This window comes from Schistocerca americana, chromosome 9, assembly GCF_021461395.2.
Source record: "Schistocerca americana isolate TAMUIC-IGC-003095 chromosome 9, iqSchAmer2.1, whole genome shotgun sequence".
Taxonomy (NCBI): domain Eukaryota; kingdom Metazoa; phylum Arthropoda; class Insecta; order Orthoptera; family Acrididae; genus Schistocerca; species Schistocerca americana.
In genome coordinates this window covers 73,366,063-73,384,241 of record NC_060127.1, presented here as the reverse complement: position 1 = coordinate 73,384,241, position 18,179 = coordinate 73,366,063, and the positions used below count along the sequence as shown (strand labels likewise).

The window sequence follows — 18,179 nt, the reverse complement described above, 5'->3', positions numbered from 1 at the left end:
CGTGTTTGGCGACATCGCAGTGAACGCACATTGGAAGCGTGTATTCGTCATCGCCATACTGGCGTATCACCCGGCGTGGTGGTATGGGGTGCCATTGGTTACACGTCTCGGTCACCTCTTGTTCGCATTGACGTCACTTTGAGCAGTGGACGTTACATTTCAGATGGGTTACGACCCGTGGCTCTACCATTCATTCGATCCCTGCGAAACCCTACATTTCAGCAGGATAATGCACGACCGTATGTTGCAGGTCCTGTACGGGCCTTTCTGGATACAGAAAATGTTCGACTGCTGCACTGGCTAGCACATTCTCGAGATCTCTCACCAATTGAAATCGTCTGGTCAATGGCGGCCGAGCAACTGGCTCGTCACAATACGCCGGTCACTACTCATGATGAACTGTGGTATCGTGTTGAAGCTGCATGGGCGGCTGTACCTGTACACGCTATCCAAGCTCTGTTTGAGACAATGTCCAGGCGTATCAAGGCCGTTATTACGGCCAGAGGTGGTTGTTCCGGGTACTGATTTCTCACGATCTATGCACCCAAACTGCGTGAAAATGGAATGACATGTCAGTTCTAGTATAATATATTTGTCCAATGAATACTCATTTATCACCTCCATTTCTTCTTGGTGTAGCAATTTTAATAGCCAGTAGTATATTAAAGCACACAGATGATACAATAAAATTCTCTCCGGGTTAGGAACTCGTAAATGACACAAAAGCGGTTACTTCCCTGTTGCTGCGTTTGTCTCAGTCGACTACTGCTGCGTGACTGACTGGCTGACTAATTTTCCGTGGTAACTCACCAGTTAGAAAGAAAGTACTGAGTGCACCAAAGCGAGCAGTAAGAATAATATGTCGTGTCGCGCGTGTGGTCGTTATGTAGATATATCTTCAAGGAGTTGTGCACCATGAAAATATGTACAGGGCTATTACAAATGACTGAAGCGATTTCATAAATTCACTGTAGTTCCATTCATTGAAATATGATCACGACACACTACAGATACGTAGAAAAACTCATAAAGTTTTGTTCGGCTGAAGCCGCTCTTCAGGTTTCTGCCGCCAGAGCGCTCGAGAGCACAGTGAGACAAAATGGCGACAGGAGCCGAGAAAGCGTATGTCTCGCTTGAAATGCACTCACATCAGTCAGTCATAACAGTGCAACGACACTTCAGTACGAAGTTCATCAAAGATCCACCAAGTGCTAACTCCATTCGGCGATGGTAAGCGCAGTTTAAAGCTTCTGGATGCCTCTGTCAGGGGAAATCAACGGGTCGGCCTGCAGTGAGCGAAGAAACGGTTCAACGCGTGCGGGCAAGTTTCACGCGTCGCCCGCGGAATTCGACGAATAAAGCAAGCAGGGAGCTATTTTCATCTTTCAACAGGATGGTGCTCCACCGCACTTCTATCATGATGTTCGGCATTTCTTAAACAGGAGATTGGAAAACCGATGGATCGGTCGTGGTGGAGATCATGATCAGCAATTCATGTCATGGCCTCCACGCTCTCCCGACTTAACCCCATACGATTTCTTTCTGTGGGGTTATGTGAAAGATTCAGTGTTTAAACCTCCTCTACCAAGAAACGTGCCAGAACTGCGAGCTCGCATCAACGATGCTTTCGAACTCATTGATGGGGACATGCTGCGCCGAGTGTGGGAGGAACTTGATTGTCGGCTTGATGCCTGCCGAATCACTAAACGGGCACATATCGAACGTTTTTGTGAATACCTAAAAAAACTTTTTGAGTTTTTGTATGTGTGTGTAAAGCATTGTGAAAATATCTCAAATAATAAAGTTATTGTAGAGCCATCAAATCGCTTCAATCATTTGTAATAACCCTGTATATCTGCTAATGAATTTAGTCATAAGTAATTCACCTCTGTTTAAGAGGAATAGTGATAGAGATATCTACAACACTAGAGTAAAAAAATGCCCTTTATTACCCCTTTATTAAAGTTGTGAGCGGCCAGGAAAGAGTTTCGTATGCACAAATAAATGTTTGTGACCATTATCAGAATACTGTAAAATTGCTGACACCCCCAAAGCAAAGAATGTCGGTTTTCTAGTGGGCATGAAACATGGCGGTAAGAGTGCAGAGGGAAAAGAAAATTATTCCTAGGCACGTTGCCAGCCTATAGTTGGAGTCTGCTAGCTTTGTAAACCGAGCCGTTACTCTGTGTCCACACACACACACACACACACACACACACACACACACACAATCTCCCCGGGGTGTCCCGTCGATGTTTGGCAGCTGAGGCAACAACCGCGAAAGCGCGCGATAAATTTTGCGCGCCTCTGTTCACAGCTTACACCCACTGCTATCGGATCTATTTCGAAGCCGCCGAAAATAGGAGAGAAAAATCTCTGTCTGGGGTAAACTGCATCGTCCCGAAGTAGCGTATCCGGGACAGTGGTTCAGCAAGGGGGGCGGGGGGGGGGGGAGGCGGGGGGTTGAAGCTACTGCTTAGTAAACAATATGTGGTGACGCGACTCCAGCGCTCGCAGTCACCGGAACAATTGATAGCGGCCTCCTGTGACGGTTACGTCCGCGGGAAAAAGCGCGATTTTCTATTAATGTTATTTTTACACTACTGGCCATTAAAATTGCTACACCAAGAAGAAATGCAGATGATAAACGGGTATTCATTGGACAAATATATTATACTAGAACTGATATGTAATTACATTTTCACGCAATTTGGGTGCATAGATCCTGAGAAATCAGTACCCAGAACAACCACCTCTGGCCGTAATAACGGCCTTGATACGCCTGGGCCCGGATGGCGTGTACAGGTACAGCTGCCCATGCAACTTCAACACGATACCACAGTTCATCAAGAGTAGTGACTGGTGTATTGTGACGAGCCAGTTGCTCGGCCACCATTGACCAGACGTTTTTTATTGGTGAGAGATCTCGAGAATGTGCTGGCCAGGGCAGCAGTCGAAAATTTTCTGTATCCATAAATGCCCGTAAAGGACCTGCAACATGAGGTCGTGCATTATCCTGCTGAAATGTAGGGTTTCGCAGGGATCGAATGAAGGGTAGAGCCACGAGTCGTAACACATATGAAATGTAACGTCCACTGTTCAGTGTGCCGTCAATGCGAACGAGAGGTGACCGAGACTTATAACCAATGGCACCCCTACCATCACGCCAGATGATGCGGCAGTATGGCGATGACGAATACACGCTTCCAATGTGCGTTCACCGCGATGTCGCCAAACACGGATGCGACCGTCATGATACTGTAAACAGAACCTGAATTCATCCGAAAAAATGACGTTTTGCTATTCGTGCACCCAGGTTCGTCGTCGAGTACACCATCGCAGGCGCTCCTGTCTGTGATGCAGTGTGAAGGGTAACCGCAGCCACGGTCTCCGAGCTGATAGTCCATGCTGCTGCAAACGTCGTCGAACTATTCGTGCAGATGGTTGTTGTCTTGCAAACGTTCCCATCTGTTGACTCAGGGATCGAGACGTGGCTGCAAGATCCGTTACAGCCATGCGGATAAGATGCCTGTCACCTCGACTGCTGGTGATACGAGGCCGTTGGGATCCAGCACGGCGTTCCGTATTACCCTCCTGAACCCACCGATTCCATATGCTGCTAACAGTCATTGGATCTCGACCAACGCGAGCGGCAATGTCGCGATACGATAAACCGCAATCGCGATAGGCTACAATCCGACCTTTATCAAAGACTGAAACGGGATGGTACGCATTTCTCCTCCTTACACGAGGCATCACAACAACGTTTCATCAGGCAGCGTCGGTCAACTGCTGGTTGTGTATGAGAAATGGATTGGAAACTTTCCTCATACTAGCACATTGTAGGTGTCGCCACCGGCGCCAACCTTGTGTGAATGCTCTGAAAAGCTAATCATTTGCGTATCACGACATGTTCTTCCTGTCGGTCAATTTTCATGTCTGTAGCACATCTTCGTGGTGTTCAAAAAATGGTTCAAATGGCTCTTAGCACTATGGGACTGCTGAGGTCATTAGTCCCCTAGAACTTAGAACTAGTTAAACCTATCTAGCCTAAGGACATCACAAACATCCATGCCCGAGGCAGGATTCGAACCTGCGACCATAGCGATCTTGCGGTTCCAGACTGCAGCGCCTTTAACCGCACGGCCACTTCGGCCGGCCTTCGTGGAGTAGCAATTTTAATGGCCAGTAGTGTACTTTATTTAATTTGCGTGCTCCTTATGGTGAACTTACGTTGACGTCTCGAGCACCAAAGTCTCCTGAGCTGAAGCGAACGGGAGACATCTGTGGTGTCACCGCCAGACACCACACTTGCTAGGTGGTAGCTTAAATCGGCCGCGGTCCATTTGGTACATGTCGGACCCGCGTGTCGCCACTGTGTGATCGCAGACCGAGCGCCACCACAAGGCAGGTCTCGAGATACGGACAGGCACTCGCCCCAGTTGTACGACGACTTTGCTAGCGACTACACTGACGAAGCCTTTCTCTCATTTGCCGAGAGACAGTTAGAATAGCCTTCAGCTAAGTCCATGGCTACGACCTAGCAAGGCGCCATTAACCGTATCTGAAGATAGTCTTATTTCTATTATCAAGAGCGATGTACCACAAGGATAGAATAAAGTTAAGTATTCGAGGAGATGCATACTTTTCTTATTAGAATTCACTACTTATCCTGTTCCAGAATTCACGCCCGTCTGCGTTAGATTTCGGCCTCCTCTATCTACAAGGTGTTGGCACATTTACCAACACATCAACATCTGCGCTCACAAACCACCTGTCCGTAATTCACGGGTATCATGTGACCTGTGGGTAGGTGGCTGGTGCCATACACTTCTGGAATCTGCCGAGGACCCGTCGAATCCATTCAAGACAGAATGGTTGCCGTATTGAGTTCCAGAGGTGTACCAGCGCTGTGTTCAGTGACTTCTGATAGTGAATTGTCCCGTCGGCGTATGAGTCATCTGTTCCAAGGAACATTCGCCATCAGTTGATCGTTAACGGTGGTGAACAGTGCTCCTGTACGTACTGTTTAGTAGTATCAGTGTCCGAATGGAACAACAAGTTAGCTTTTGCGTCACTGATAGTTTATATTCACAACGCATCTCGAAGGTTTAAACCTCCATCATCAGGTGGATTTACATGTGTTAGTATGACATATGTGTGTGTTGTGTTACGATTCTGGGGTAACCTATGGCACGGTCTGGTGGATAATGTTTCTCTTTTGCTATATGTTCTTTGGACCTAGTAGTCGCCAGACGCCATCCTTGTTTACAACAGCCGGCCGTTGTGGCCGAGCGGTTCTAGGCGCTTCAGTCTGGAACCGCGCGACCGCTACGGTCGCAAGTTCGAATCCTGCGTCTGGCATGGATGTGTGTGATGTCCTTAGGTTAGTTAGGTTTAAGTAGTTCTAAGTTCTAGGCGACTGACTACCTCAGATGTTAAGTCCCAAAGTGCACAGACCCATTTGAACCATTTTTTTGTTTACAACAAATGACGGTCTAAATGTGATGTAATGCGACAGAGGATGGAGTCTGTGACCACTGGAGGTATTCTGTTGTACTTGTTTCATTTTCTCCTTTAGATACGCATTCAGTTCTTAGTCAAAGAAACCCCCTAACCCATTCTCTGAAACAGTAATTTTTTTGGAAATTTGTGGTAAGGACTGTGGGATCAAACTGCTGAGGTCATCGGTCCCTAGAGTTACGCAATACTTAATCTAACTTGAACTAAGGACAACACACCCATGCCCGAGGGAGGACTCGAATGTCCGACGGGGGCAGCCGCGCGAACAGTGACCTTCCGAACCGTGACAATGCGCCTTATGCCGCACGGCTACCCCGCGCGGCTCTGAAACACTAATGTCTGAAGCATGTACCGCCTGTTTTGTCAACCCTGCTTGTTCTGTTCATCCGCAGTCATTGTTTCTCCTAGCCCCGTTTTTTTGTTGTTTCGTTTTTTAGGATGGCAAGTTTGAGCGAACAACGTGCAGCTGTGAAATTTTATTTTCTTCTCGGTAAAACTGCTTCTAAAACTGTTTTAATGTTGAAAACAGTTTACCAAGATGACGCTGTGGGAAAAACTCAAGTGTTCGAGTAGTTTGCTCGATTTAAACATGGCGCATGTCGACTGATGACAAACGTCGTTCTGGACATCCATCAACTGCCGAAATCGACGAAAATATTGAAACAATTCGAGAGCTTGTGCTCACAGACCGTGGACAGACAGTTGGTCAACTGTCAGAGATTAATGGGTTACGAGGGGCATTTGAAAAGTCCGTGCAAAAATAAAAAGTACTTACGTGTTATGGGTAAACCTCTTAGACTTATACACTTCGTTCAACGCTGTTCTAATTTGTTGATCCCTTCCGAATAATAGGAATTGTACAAGTCTGCAAAACAGCTATTAGTTGCTGCAATCACCTCCTCGTTTCAACAAAATCTTTGTCTGACAGCCATTTCTTCGAATTGGGGAACAAATAGTAGTCCGAGGGGGCCAAGTCTGGAGAATAGGGGGGATGTGAAACGAGTTGGAATCCTGTTCCCATTAATTTTACGACCACAACTGCTGAGGTGTGTGCTGGTGCATTGTAGTGATGGAAAAGGATATTTTTGCGCTCGAATCGCCGACGTTTCTCTTGCACCTCGGTTTTCAAAAGGTCCAATAACGATTAATAACATGCACCTATAATGGTTTTACCCTTTTCCAGATAGTCGATGAGGATTATCCCTTGCGAATCCCAAAAGACAGTCGCCATAACCTTTCCGGCCGAAGGAATGGTCTTCGCGTTTTTTGGTGCAGATTCTCCCTTGGTAACCCATTGTTTACATTGTTGTTTGGTCTCAGGAGTATAGTAATGTATCCATGTTTCATCCACAGAGACGAAAAGAGGCTTAAAGTCCTGCGGATTCTTCCTGAACAGCCGCAAACCATCCTTGCAACACTTCACACGATTCGATTTTTGGTCAAGCGTGAGCACTCGGAGAACCCATCTTGCGGATAGCTTTCTCATGTCCAAATGTTTATGCAAAATATTATGTACCCGTTCATTTGAGATGCCTACAGTAGTAGCAATCTCACGCACCTTAACTTTTCTGCCGTCCATCACCACATCATGGATGTTATCAATGATTGCTGGAGTCGTAACCTGCACAGGGCATCCAGAACGTTCAGCATCACTTGTGCCCATACGGCCCCTCCGAAAATTTTGATACCACTTATAAACTGTTCTAATCGAAGGTGCAGAGTCACCGTAACGTTTGTCAAGCTTTTCTTTAGTCTCCTGGCGCGTTTTTGCCTTTCATAAAGTAATGTTTAATCACCACACGAAATTCTTTTTCGTCCATTTTTTGACAATTACTCGACTGCTTTGATTCACACGAATGCCAGACGGAAAGAAATAGACCAATACTGCTAAAAATTTGGTGTGTGTTCTTTCCAAAGATGCTATTAACTAAACATGAGCCGGCCGAAGTGGCCGTGCGGTTAAAGGCGCTGCAGTCTGGAACCGCAAGACCGCTACGGTCGCAGGTTCGAATCCTGCCTCGGGCATGGATGTTTGTGATGTCCTTAGGTTAGTTAGGTTTAACTAGTTCTAAGTTCTAGGGGACTAATGACCTCAGCAGTTGAGTCCCATAGTGCTCAGAGCCATTTGAACCATTTGAACTAAACATGACCTCGATACGTGCCGGTGGTGCCATCTCTCGGACTTTGCACGGACTTTTCAAACGCACCTCGTATTTTGGAGCTCGGTTCTACGAATTTCAACGGAAGATTTGGGCCGATAGGAGAATGGTTCTTCAACCACGAAAACGCACCTGAACTCACTGCCATGTCTATTAGTTTTTTGCTAAAAATGGCTTTTTTTGCTGCCCCACTCATCTTACCGGCCTGACCTGGCTCCGTGCCACTTTTTCTTATTTTCACACATGAAAAGGGGAATGAAAGGGCAACGAGTTGACAACATTGACGAAGTCAAGAAAAACGAGAGAGGGACTCCCAACCGTTTCTAAAGATCACTACAGTTTATGTCTCGAACAGTGGAAGAAGCGGCGAGAGAAATTTATTTGTTGTAATGTTGTAATGTAACTATAGTTTCGAAGAGGTAAGGCTATAAAAATTGCACTGATAGCTGACTTTGAAGTCTTAGAGGAAGATGAGTTGAACAGGGATTTCAATGTAGGCTACATAAAGCCAGGACAGTTTGTCGCTTTAACTTCTCTAAGGAAAAGAGCGTCGTATCTGAACAAATGTGATAAAGTGGACATGGAGAGAATATTAGGAATACACGGAACTGGTGAGCCTTCCTGAACGATTGCCTGCTACACCGTTAGTGCACCATAGAATTCCCACTGAGAACAAGTCACCTATGCCGGCCGGGGTGGCCAAGCGGTTCTAGGCGCTACAGTCTGGAACCGCGCGACCGCTACGGTCGCAGGCTCGAATCTTGCCTCGGGCATGGACGTGTGTGATGTCCTTAGGTTAGTTAGGTTTAAGTAGTTCTAAGTTCTAGGGGACTGATGACCTCAGATGTTAAGTCCCATAGTGCTCAGAGTCATTTGAACCATTTTTTTTCATCACCTCAGATGTTAAGTCCCATAGTGCTCAGAGCCATTTGAACCATTTGCACATTCGCGTTAATATTTGTCACAGTTTATAATTTGCTATACCATTTTGTAAAAATTTTCTTAACTACCATCTGCTACTCCGTAGAGGCCTTCGTTTTATAGCACCACAAGTTCTGCATACCACTCGCGGTTGTTATACTGTCATTTTCTGTAGTCCAATTCCATTCTCATTCTACATATTTTTAATTTTTAGAAAGTGCGGAAACATTTGCACCTTCATTGATAACAACTTACATAAAAGTAGCAAACGAACTTCGTTAATATTTACGTTTACACGTGTTGCTTAATTTCCTGATAACGCTATTTACAAGATCTGAGAGAAATTCTCAGTTTTGGTCAGACACGGGAGAACAAAATTCATGTAGCCGTACCCTCCTGTGACAACAATTCTCATTACCCACAAATTCCAACATCCCAGCGACAAGAGATCAGAAAAAATCAAATGAAGGTAAAATTAGACTTTAATGTCCCGTCGACATCAAAGTCATTACTGACGCGTCACTAGCCCAGCTAGAAAAAGTGGTCTAGCTACGGTGTTGTGGAGGGAATTACGCCTGACTTAAGAAAACCACGTTCACCTAAATCAGAATGGTCGGTACAGGTTTATGATCCACTTTTTCTCAGACACTATTTTCGTGTCCTAGCTAACGACTGGAGATTTCACTCAGCGCCCAAGGTCAGAAAAATCCCATTTTAGAGAACGAGACCCAAATTTATCCCCATTCAGTCATATGTTGCCTGTCACCGATATCCAGATAAGTGGTAAGCTAATGGAAAACTTTAATCATGAACAGCTCTTAAGCGGTACATACGAAACATGAGTTGTTAACTGGTTGTAAACGGAGCTGATAACTTATCTCACCTTTTAATGGTTCGATTTCGAGCCATATATTCTTCAAAAATAAACTTATATGACAGCTACAAGTGGTTAGAGCAGTTCTGCTAAATAGTGAAACACAGTCGGCAGTGGAGCGGGAAACACGACTTTGCAATCGGCGTCGCAAGAAACGGGCATGTAAGTTTGGCAGAAGCGCTGAGTCATTTTCAAATAATGTTCCATATGTCACGAAGGGCTTTTAACTCTTTTTTTTTTTTTTTTTTTGTAACATCTTCAGATTTTTCTTTTTTTCTCCCCGAAATGAAAAAAACTACCTGCGTCCCATGATTATCCAAGAATGAAGTCACTTCCTACTTTTTGTATTACATCGCCATACCATACCGTTTGCTGCAGGATTTATGAAATTGAATGTTCTGTAAAGAGTGGAGTGAACGTAGCACAGAATATCTGCTTGTACACCAAGAGAATGTTATTTTCAAGCATACCGTTCTCTGTTGCATCATTTGAGTATTTAATTTTCAATACATAAAGAACATTAAGAGGCAGGTTAAAAACCGCTATATTCCACTGCATTTACAACAACACGTTTCGAACAGCAAGGAACATCTTCGTGCCAAAGAAACCGATGTCAGTCATCCGCTTTAACCGAACATAGACGATAATTTCGTGATTGTAGATGTAGTAGAGCTCGAAAAACTCGTTGTATTGGGAAACAGATAACTGCAGGTCGTTTACATGCGTGAACACTAGGCTGACCATATTTCAAAGACAAAAAAAAAAAAAAAAGAAAAACACCGGGACATTTCTGTTTGTACTTTAGTAGACTTAACTTTATCAGAATACTAATGCTTACCTTTCTCGTCAGTTATCGTGATATTTTGAAATCGATATTACGTCAATGGCGAAGCAGCAGCTGAAAGACCAACAGGAAGAAACAGGAAGAATATATCTCCATTTGGTGCATTGGAAAGGAATATGTAGGTGCATCACACATAAACAAAATTATTTTGTTCAGAAATAAAAACGACTAATACATACTTTTTTTAGAGTAATGGGCTGGATATATTTTCTGGAATGTTTAGTCACTTACTAGGTAACTAGGTACACTTTTATAGCCCTAAATTTGGTGTAGTATTAGTAATCAGTAAGCAGATACAAAATATACGTTTCACACTATCGTTAATGATTCCGTTTGACTGCAGATTGTTTGGGCAAACATGCACACATGCCAAACAGTATTCAATAAGCACTGCTAACACACGCCGCATCGGTCACATTATTCACAAAATTAACTTCCATATGGCTGCAGTCCCATTAGGAGAGATGGTTTAAGTGATGCTCCTTTATACCCCCTTTGGCTTTGGTTTTACATGTTTCGAGGGCCATAAAGTGGAAGGTCGGCAAGTTAGAGACGGGGGTAGCTAATACCGTGCCCACTTTTCTTTTCAACATATTCTCTTACTCTTTGTCTTGGCATAAGACTAGTTAAACCCAATGCGGAGAGCTAATATATTGCGAAAATATATATTTCTGTAACATTCTACTCCTAGGAAACATGTGTATTCAAAAATGTTTATTTAATTGAGATTATTGCATGCACATTTTTTCTCAGTGAAAATCCGGGACAATTGTGTGTCGCGAAGGATTTTCTCGAGACACCAGGACATTTACGTGATAACCGAAATTGCGCCGGCAAAACGGGAACGTCTGGTCAGCCTAGTGAACACGGGGTTGAACAGTTCCTTGCATCTAAATTCCGAAGTCTGTTTAGAGATTATAAACAGCTTCACAAGTACATATTTTCTGTATTTCATATCTTGCAAATTCCATTTAGGATTTCGAAATATGTAGTTAATGATTGTGGAAAACCACATGGAAAATTGCTGAGGTAAGGATGCCAAATAATTGAAGCAGCAGACTGTAGTCCCTGGACTGTTTGTGCAACAGTAGAACTTAGCACTGTACGAACTAAATGTGGATCATACCGAAATATAGATTGAAATTAAAGCAAAGATTAACAATTTTTCAAAAAATATTTACTCGCCAACACAGTCACCAGGTAATCCTATGCTCTTGCCAGTTTCAACGAGCAACACGCACATTCAGAACATTAAATGTTTCAGCAGCTTGTTCAATACCTGAGTTTCCAGTGAGACGTTTCTTTTTGTCAGGAAATACTACACGTAACGGAAGAAGACGTAAGGTCTACATAAGCGGAAATGATAATTTCAGCACATTTGTTAACGTGTTGATTATTGGTAGCAAATAATTTAACTTTTTTGTACTTCACACCTGGCTAGTTTTGGCAAACAGATCATCACGGCGTGAAACATGTGATGCAACGTAATCACAGCAGGCGTTACAGGTGTTTGCAGTCGCGTTCTTCACGTGACTATCACAGTGCTGTGGTTAGCTTAGGACCGGTTATAACCAGGTGCTCTAGTAGACTCTCTTATAATGGTGCATACGTTACACTCAAGTGGAACACCTGTATATAACCATATATATAGGAGAAGCATAGTAGTGTGACAGTCAGGTAGAACACATGACTGTAAACACCTGTAAAATGTACAACGGTACTGTCACAGTCAGCTGTTGCACTGACAGGAAACACCTGTTATCTAATCAGGGTACTGTGATAGTCAAATTGAGCACCTGACTGTAACCACCTACAGGTTAAGCATGGTACTTTCATCAGCATCAGCAGTGCCTGACAGTAAACATCAATAACCTAATTACATTACTGTGACAGTAAATTTGCGCACCTGGCTGTTAACACTTATAAAATAAGCACAGTACTATGATAGTTAATGAAGCGTCTGCCTGTAACCACTTGTAATGTAAGCATGGTAATGTGGGTGTCAAATGGAGCATCCTGCTGTAACCACATGTAAGTTAAAAGCTAAACACAGTACACTGACAGTCAAATGGCGCACCTGGCTGTAACCACCTACAAGCAAAGCACATCACTGTCGTAAGATTGTGTCACATGTTTGACATCGTGTGGATCTGATTGGCAACTTTCGCGACTAGTCATATGTGATGTATAAAAAAATAATAACGTTTTCCATGTAGAGTCGACACATTAAGACGAATAATACAATAGTGTGCAGTTTGGCTTTTAATTTTTCCTGCGTTTCATGGAAGAATCAATATCAAGCACCAAGAAAATAAAATTTATGTACAGGGTCGTCCATTGATCGTGACCGGGACAAATATCTCACAAAATAAGAGTCAAACAAGAACACTACAAAGAACGAAACTTGTCTAGCTTGAAGGGGGAAACCAGACAGCGCCACGGTTGGCCCGCTAGATGGCGCTGCCATAGGTCAAACGGATATCAACTGCGTTTTTTTTAAAATAGGAACCCCCATTTTTTATTACATATTCATGTAGTACGTAAAGAGATATGAATTTTTTAGTTGGACCACCTTCTTCGCTTTATGATAGATGGCGCTGTAATAGTCACAAACATATGGCTCAAAATTTTAGACGAACAGTTGGTAACAGGCAGATTTTTTAAAATCAAAATACAGCACGTAGGTACGTTTGAACATTTTATTTCGATTGTTCCTATGTGATACATGTACCTTTGTGAACTTATCATTTCTCAGAACGCATGCTGTTACAGCGTGATTACCTGTAAATACCACATTAATGCAATAAATCCTCAAAATAATGTCCGTCAACCTCAATGCATTTGGCAATACGTGTAACGACATTCCTCTCAACAGCGAGTAGTTCGCCTTCCGTAATGTTCGCACAGGCATTAACAATGCGCTGAGGCATGTTGTCAGGCGTTGTCGGTGGATCACGATAGCAAATATCCTTCAACTTTCCCCACAGAAAGAAATCCGGGGACGTCAGATCCGGTGAACGTGCGGGCCATGGTATGGTGCTTCGACGACCAATCCACCTATCATAAAATATGCTATTCGATACCGCTTCAACCGCATGAGAGCTATGTGCCGGACATCCATCATGTTGGAAGTGCATCGCCATTCTGTCATGCAGTGAAACATCTTGTAGTAACATCGGTAGAACATTACATAGGAAATCAGCATACATTGCACCATTTAGATTGCCATCGATAAAATGGGGGCCAATTATCCTTCCTCCCATAATGCCGCACCATACATTAACCCGCCAAGGTCGCTGATGTTCCACTTGTCGCAGCCATCGTGGATCTTCCGTTGCCCAATAGTGCATATTATGCCGGTTTACGTTAGCGCTGTTGGTGAATGACGCTTCCTCGCTAAATAGAACGCGTGCAAAAAATCTGTCATCGTCCCGTAATTTCACTTGTGCCCAGTGGCAGAACCGTACACGACGTGCAAAGTCGTCGCCATGCAATCCCTGGTGCATAGAAATATGGTACGGATGCAATCGATGTTGATGTAGCATTCTCAACACCGACGTTTTTGAGATTCCCGATTTTCGCGAAATTTGTCTGCTAATGATGTGCGGATTAGCCGCGACAGCAGCTAAAACGCCTACTTGGGCGTCATCATTTGTTGCAGGTCGTGGTTTACGTTTCACAAGTGGCTGAACACTTCCTGTTTCCTTAAATAACGTAACTATCCGGCAAACGATCCGGACACTCGGATGACGTCGTCCAGGATACCGAGCATCATACATAGCACACGCCCGTTGGGCATTTTGATCACACATCAACACGATATCGACCTTTTCCGCAATTGATAAACGGTCCATTTTAACACGGGTAATGTATCACGAAGCAAATACCGTCCGCACTGGCGGAATGTTACGTGATACCACGTACTCATACGTTTGTGACTATTACAGCGCCTTCTATCACAAAGCGAAAAAAGTGGTCCAACTAAAACATTCATATTTCTTTACGTACTATACGAATATGTAATAAAAATGGGGGTTCCTATTTAAGGGGGGGTAGGACTTCAAACGGGCCGACTTGGAGCAGGAGAGGCACCACAGGACATTTTAATTTCCAGTGCCTATACTTTTACAAATAAATTCATAAAAAAATTCTCTCTTACTTGTGAAGAAAAATGTACCTATAGCAACAAATGCAGTCAATAGTAAGTGAAAAAATGATGAAATTTCACGTGTAAAAGAAAATTATTTTGTTATGTTTTTGAACTTCCACTGCTATGAGTGTGAATCCTGAATCCTTCCTGGTCATGCTGACAAAGTTTTATGAATTTATTTGTAGAAGTATAGGCACTTTAAAAAAACGTAGTTGATATCCGTTTGACGTATGGCAGCGCCATCTAGCGGGCCAACCATAGCGCCGTCTGGTTTCCCCCTTCAAGCTAGACAAGTTTCGTTCTTTGTAGTTATTTCGTTTGACGCTTATTTCGTGAGATATTTGGCCCGGTCACGGTCAATGGACCACCCTGTATAACATGTAGCTGATGAAACATTGAAATTTCGGCATTGTTTACTTTGGTCGTTGCGCGGTATAGGCCATAAATCGTGCAGCACGGTTGTGTAGACCCCTTGTGTGTGTGTTGGTGACGCGTGCGCGTTTTCAGAGAGTGGATTTCGGGCAGAGGGGCGCCCACCAACCTGTTGCCGCACGGCTGTGACGTCACCGCGGTACACCGACTGCCAGCGAGGCGAGGAGCTCAGCCGTGACATTGGCGTGGGCAGAACACCTGTTGCCGGCGGAGTGACCCCTTTCCCCCGGTCTCCGCCGCGCGCCAGTGCGTCGCCAGCTCAGCTGTACTGGCGCCACAGGTGCGACGTTGGCCGTGGATGGTAGGTAATCTCTGGACGCTGACTCGGCTGCAACAACGTCTCTGTCCACCGCTACCCGAGCGCCGTTGCCAGCGGCCAGTGAGACAGTGTGCGTCGCACTGGAGTGACATTCTGCCGACGGGCGTGTACAAGTGTGTTTGTGTACAGAAGTGTGTTTACGTGTACGTCTTCAGTGTGATAAATACTGCATATCAGCCTTGTGCGAAATTGATGCGCTTGCCGCTGCCAGCAGTCTGGAAATAACTGTGCAGTGTGCATGACTTGTTTCTAGCTGATAACTTGACAGGTGCCACATTATATCTTGCTGCCTTCCGTCGAAAGCACCCTACAGGATGAGATGCAATAGGGATATCCAATAACGTGAAGTGCTCGATTCTTGAGAGACATAAATATGTTGTAGCACGGAGGAGAATCTGAGATTGTAAGCAGTGTACAACATTTGAGGATAAATATCCATCTTCATTGTATATTATGGTGACATACAGGACTTTTTTTGACTGAAAGTTTTATTGTTTCATTTAAATTTCCAGTGAATAACCAGCGGCTTAAGCGATTGCCAAAAATCTCAAGTGACATACATTCGAATTATCAGTGAATGGGAAAAGAGATTTTAGCAGAGGCAGTAAAAGAAATCGGCCAGCTATTTCTTAGAATCATATGTGGCAGGAATCTGTTTGCCGCAAACGTACAGATTATCTGCACCTTTTTAACAGCCTGTCGAAATAGTAGAGAGAAGAGAGGATGTGTGCTATGAATATTAGTACATAACGTGCAGAAGTGTTGCAGATAGCGCCATGGGCACCAACCCCAGGTGGTTGAGCGAACATGGAGGAATCACTGAGAGCCCGTGATCGACAACCGAGGATCCTGTTGGACGATGTGATAATGACCCCACCACACTCTGCAGTGAAGCCAGGGTCTTCAGCCAACACCATGGAACCACGGACTGTGGCAGCCACTGATACTGAGGCTGACGTCAGATGCTGCTGCTGCATTCCGTACCAGCGGGTCTCACCCACTAAGGGTTTACCCGCAATCGCGGATGTGGGGACCACAGAGAGGACTTGTGATGAGCAGAGTGAACAGGAGAAAATGCTACTCAGTGGGGCGAGAGAGGACAAGGAGCCTCTGGTTGCTTCTGATTTCACAGGAGATCCATCGTCAAAGCACGAAGCTCCAGGAAATCCTTCACATAGTTCACAGGTTTCTGGTGTACTAGATTGTGAGAAGCTTCAGGGAGGTCAGATGGACAGTACTGAGGCAAATGACGAGGAGAAGAAACACAGTGACGATCCACCGTCGCCCCCGAGGATCACCCTCGCCATTCCAGAAAATACCGAAGACCTCGACGAGGGTGACACGGAGAGTTTTGAAGACTCACTACCCCGCCATCAGCAGCTGAGGAAACAGCTGCTCAAGCACAGGATGGCGTCAGCTGATGACAGTTCCAGCTCCAGTGACAAGGAGGAAGCCTCGTCCAGGAGCAAAGATGGGAACGAAGTGGAAGGCAGTGACGACTCCCCAGTGGCCTCCGTCAGGGACCCTCCTGTCTTTGGTGTGGAGCAGCTGAATCGCTACAAACTCGCCAAGACTGCACAGCTCAAGAAGGGTGATAGTTCAGAATCTGGGGAGGAAACAGCGGCTCAAGTCGAGCAGCGATCGCAGCGGCCTATGGCAATCCCGAGGTACCAGTCAGCCAGTGACGACACCCTTGACAGTGGAGCCAGGTCTCCTTCTGTGGACAGTGAAGTGGTGAAGGCACGACCAGTCAAACGTAGTGTGGACGGCGAATCGACTTCAACAGTCGCTAGTGCTGACAGTGGTCACCATCGACTTCATCCAGAACGGCGGCACAGCCACCGCCACCAGAATAACCAGGCACCACGGATGGGCCTCCGACCGCCCCGCGAGCTGCGCCTGCCCCGCCCACCCCCGGAACCTGAGGACGACGACGTGTTCCCCACCTGTGGACGCTCCAAACCGTCGCCCCCTCCACCGACTGTAGAGCCGCCACCCCCAGACGATCCGCCTCCACCCTGGGAGACGGAGGAGCAGAACACAGTCTATATCGGGGGTGGGCTGCCCGGTTACACTATGTACCAGCAGTCACTGCTGGGTGTGCCCTGTCCACACGACTACGGTGAAGCCTCCAGTGACGACCTCAGCTCGGAGTGGGATTCAGACACGCCGCTGACGGATTCGACTGCTGCCGATGCCCAGGGAACAAAGGTAAGTCACGATCTTCATACCTCACAAATCTGAGTCCACCGTTATCTCCATATTCCACAAGAAACCTTTGGTGTGTGATGGAGAACTGTGCTGTTGTCACTTTTCCCATCTCCAGTTCCACTCATGAGTGGTGCACAGGAAGAATGGTAAGTCTCTGTATCAGGTCGAATATCAAATTTTAAGGCTTTTCAACGGACATAACCATTACTAGACCCAAAATTGCTTATTGACGCTGAAGTATAACACTGATTATGTGTCCTCATCTGCAGATTGGTAGTCACTGCACTGCAAAGGATAAGGTTTCAAGATCCATTACCATTACGCTGGTGGAGGGGATAGAAATGGGCCCCACGCAGATTCATGAGGCCAACTGAGGAGGTACTTGAGTGGAGTGGCAGCTCGAAGCTTCGAAAAGCTGACAGGGGCTGACAGAGGAGTGTTCAGGCTCCATTCCCCCCCCCCCCCCTCCCCCCCAGACCGCATCCAAATGATGCTATACGATACAAGATGACAGGGGCACTGATCAGCATCATAGGGTCCTATGAACATGGTTGCGCTGTGTAGTTTTTTTGTATAGTACATGTATCTTTGACTAAACTGTGTAAATATTGCTCAGAATACATTGGTCTCAAATATAATGCAATGTGGCTCATAAAGATTTGCCTCTTGCCCGTACGAGATATATGAGGAGTACACTGAAAAATTGTATGCTGGATAGTAATCTATAGTATCTGAGCAAAAGTATT

General features: G+C 45.2%; 1 protein-coding gene across 1 annotated transcript in view; it reads left to right on the top strand.

Annotated features, from left to right (window-relative positions):
- The window catches only part of LOC124550663 (histone-lysine N-methyltransferase SETD1B-like), a 141,101-nt gene extending 123,294 nt beyond the window's left edge, over positions 1–17,807 (top strand). Inside the window, exons 2-3 of the mRNA XM_047125387.1 lie at positions 14,979–17,433; positions 17,703–17,807. Coding sequence (XP_046981343.1) covers positions 16,030–17,433; positions 17,703–17,807 — 1,509 coding nt within the window. The 5' untranslated portion in view covers positions 14,979–16,029. The remainder of the gene's footprint in view (positions 1–14,978; positions 17,434–17,702) is intronic.
- The last annotated feature ends 372 nt before the right edge of the window (positions 17,808–18,179 follow it).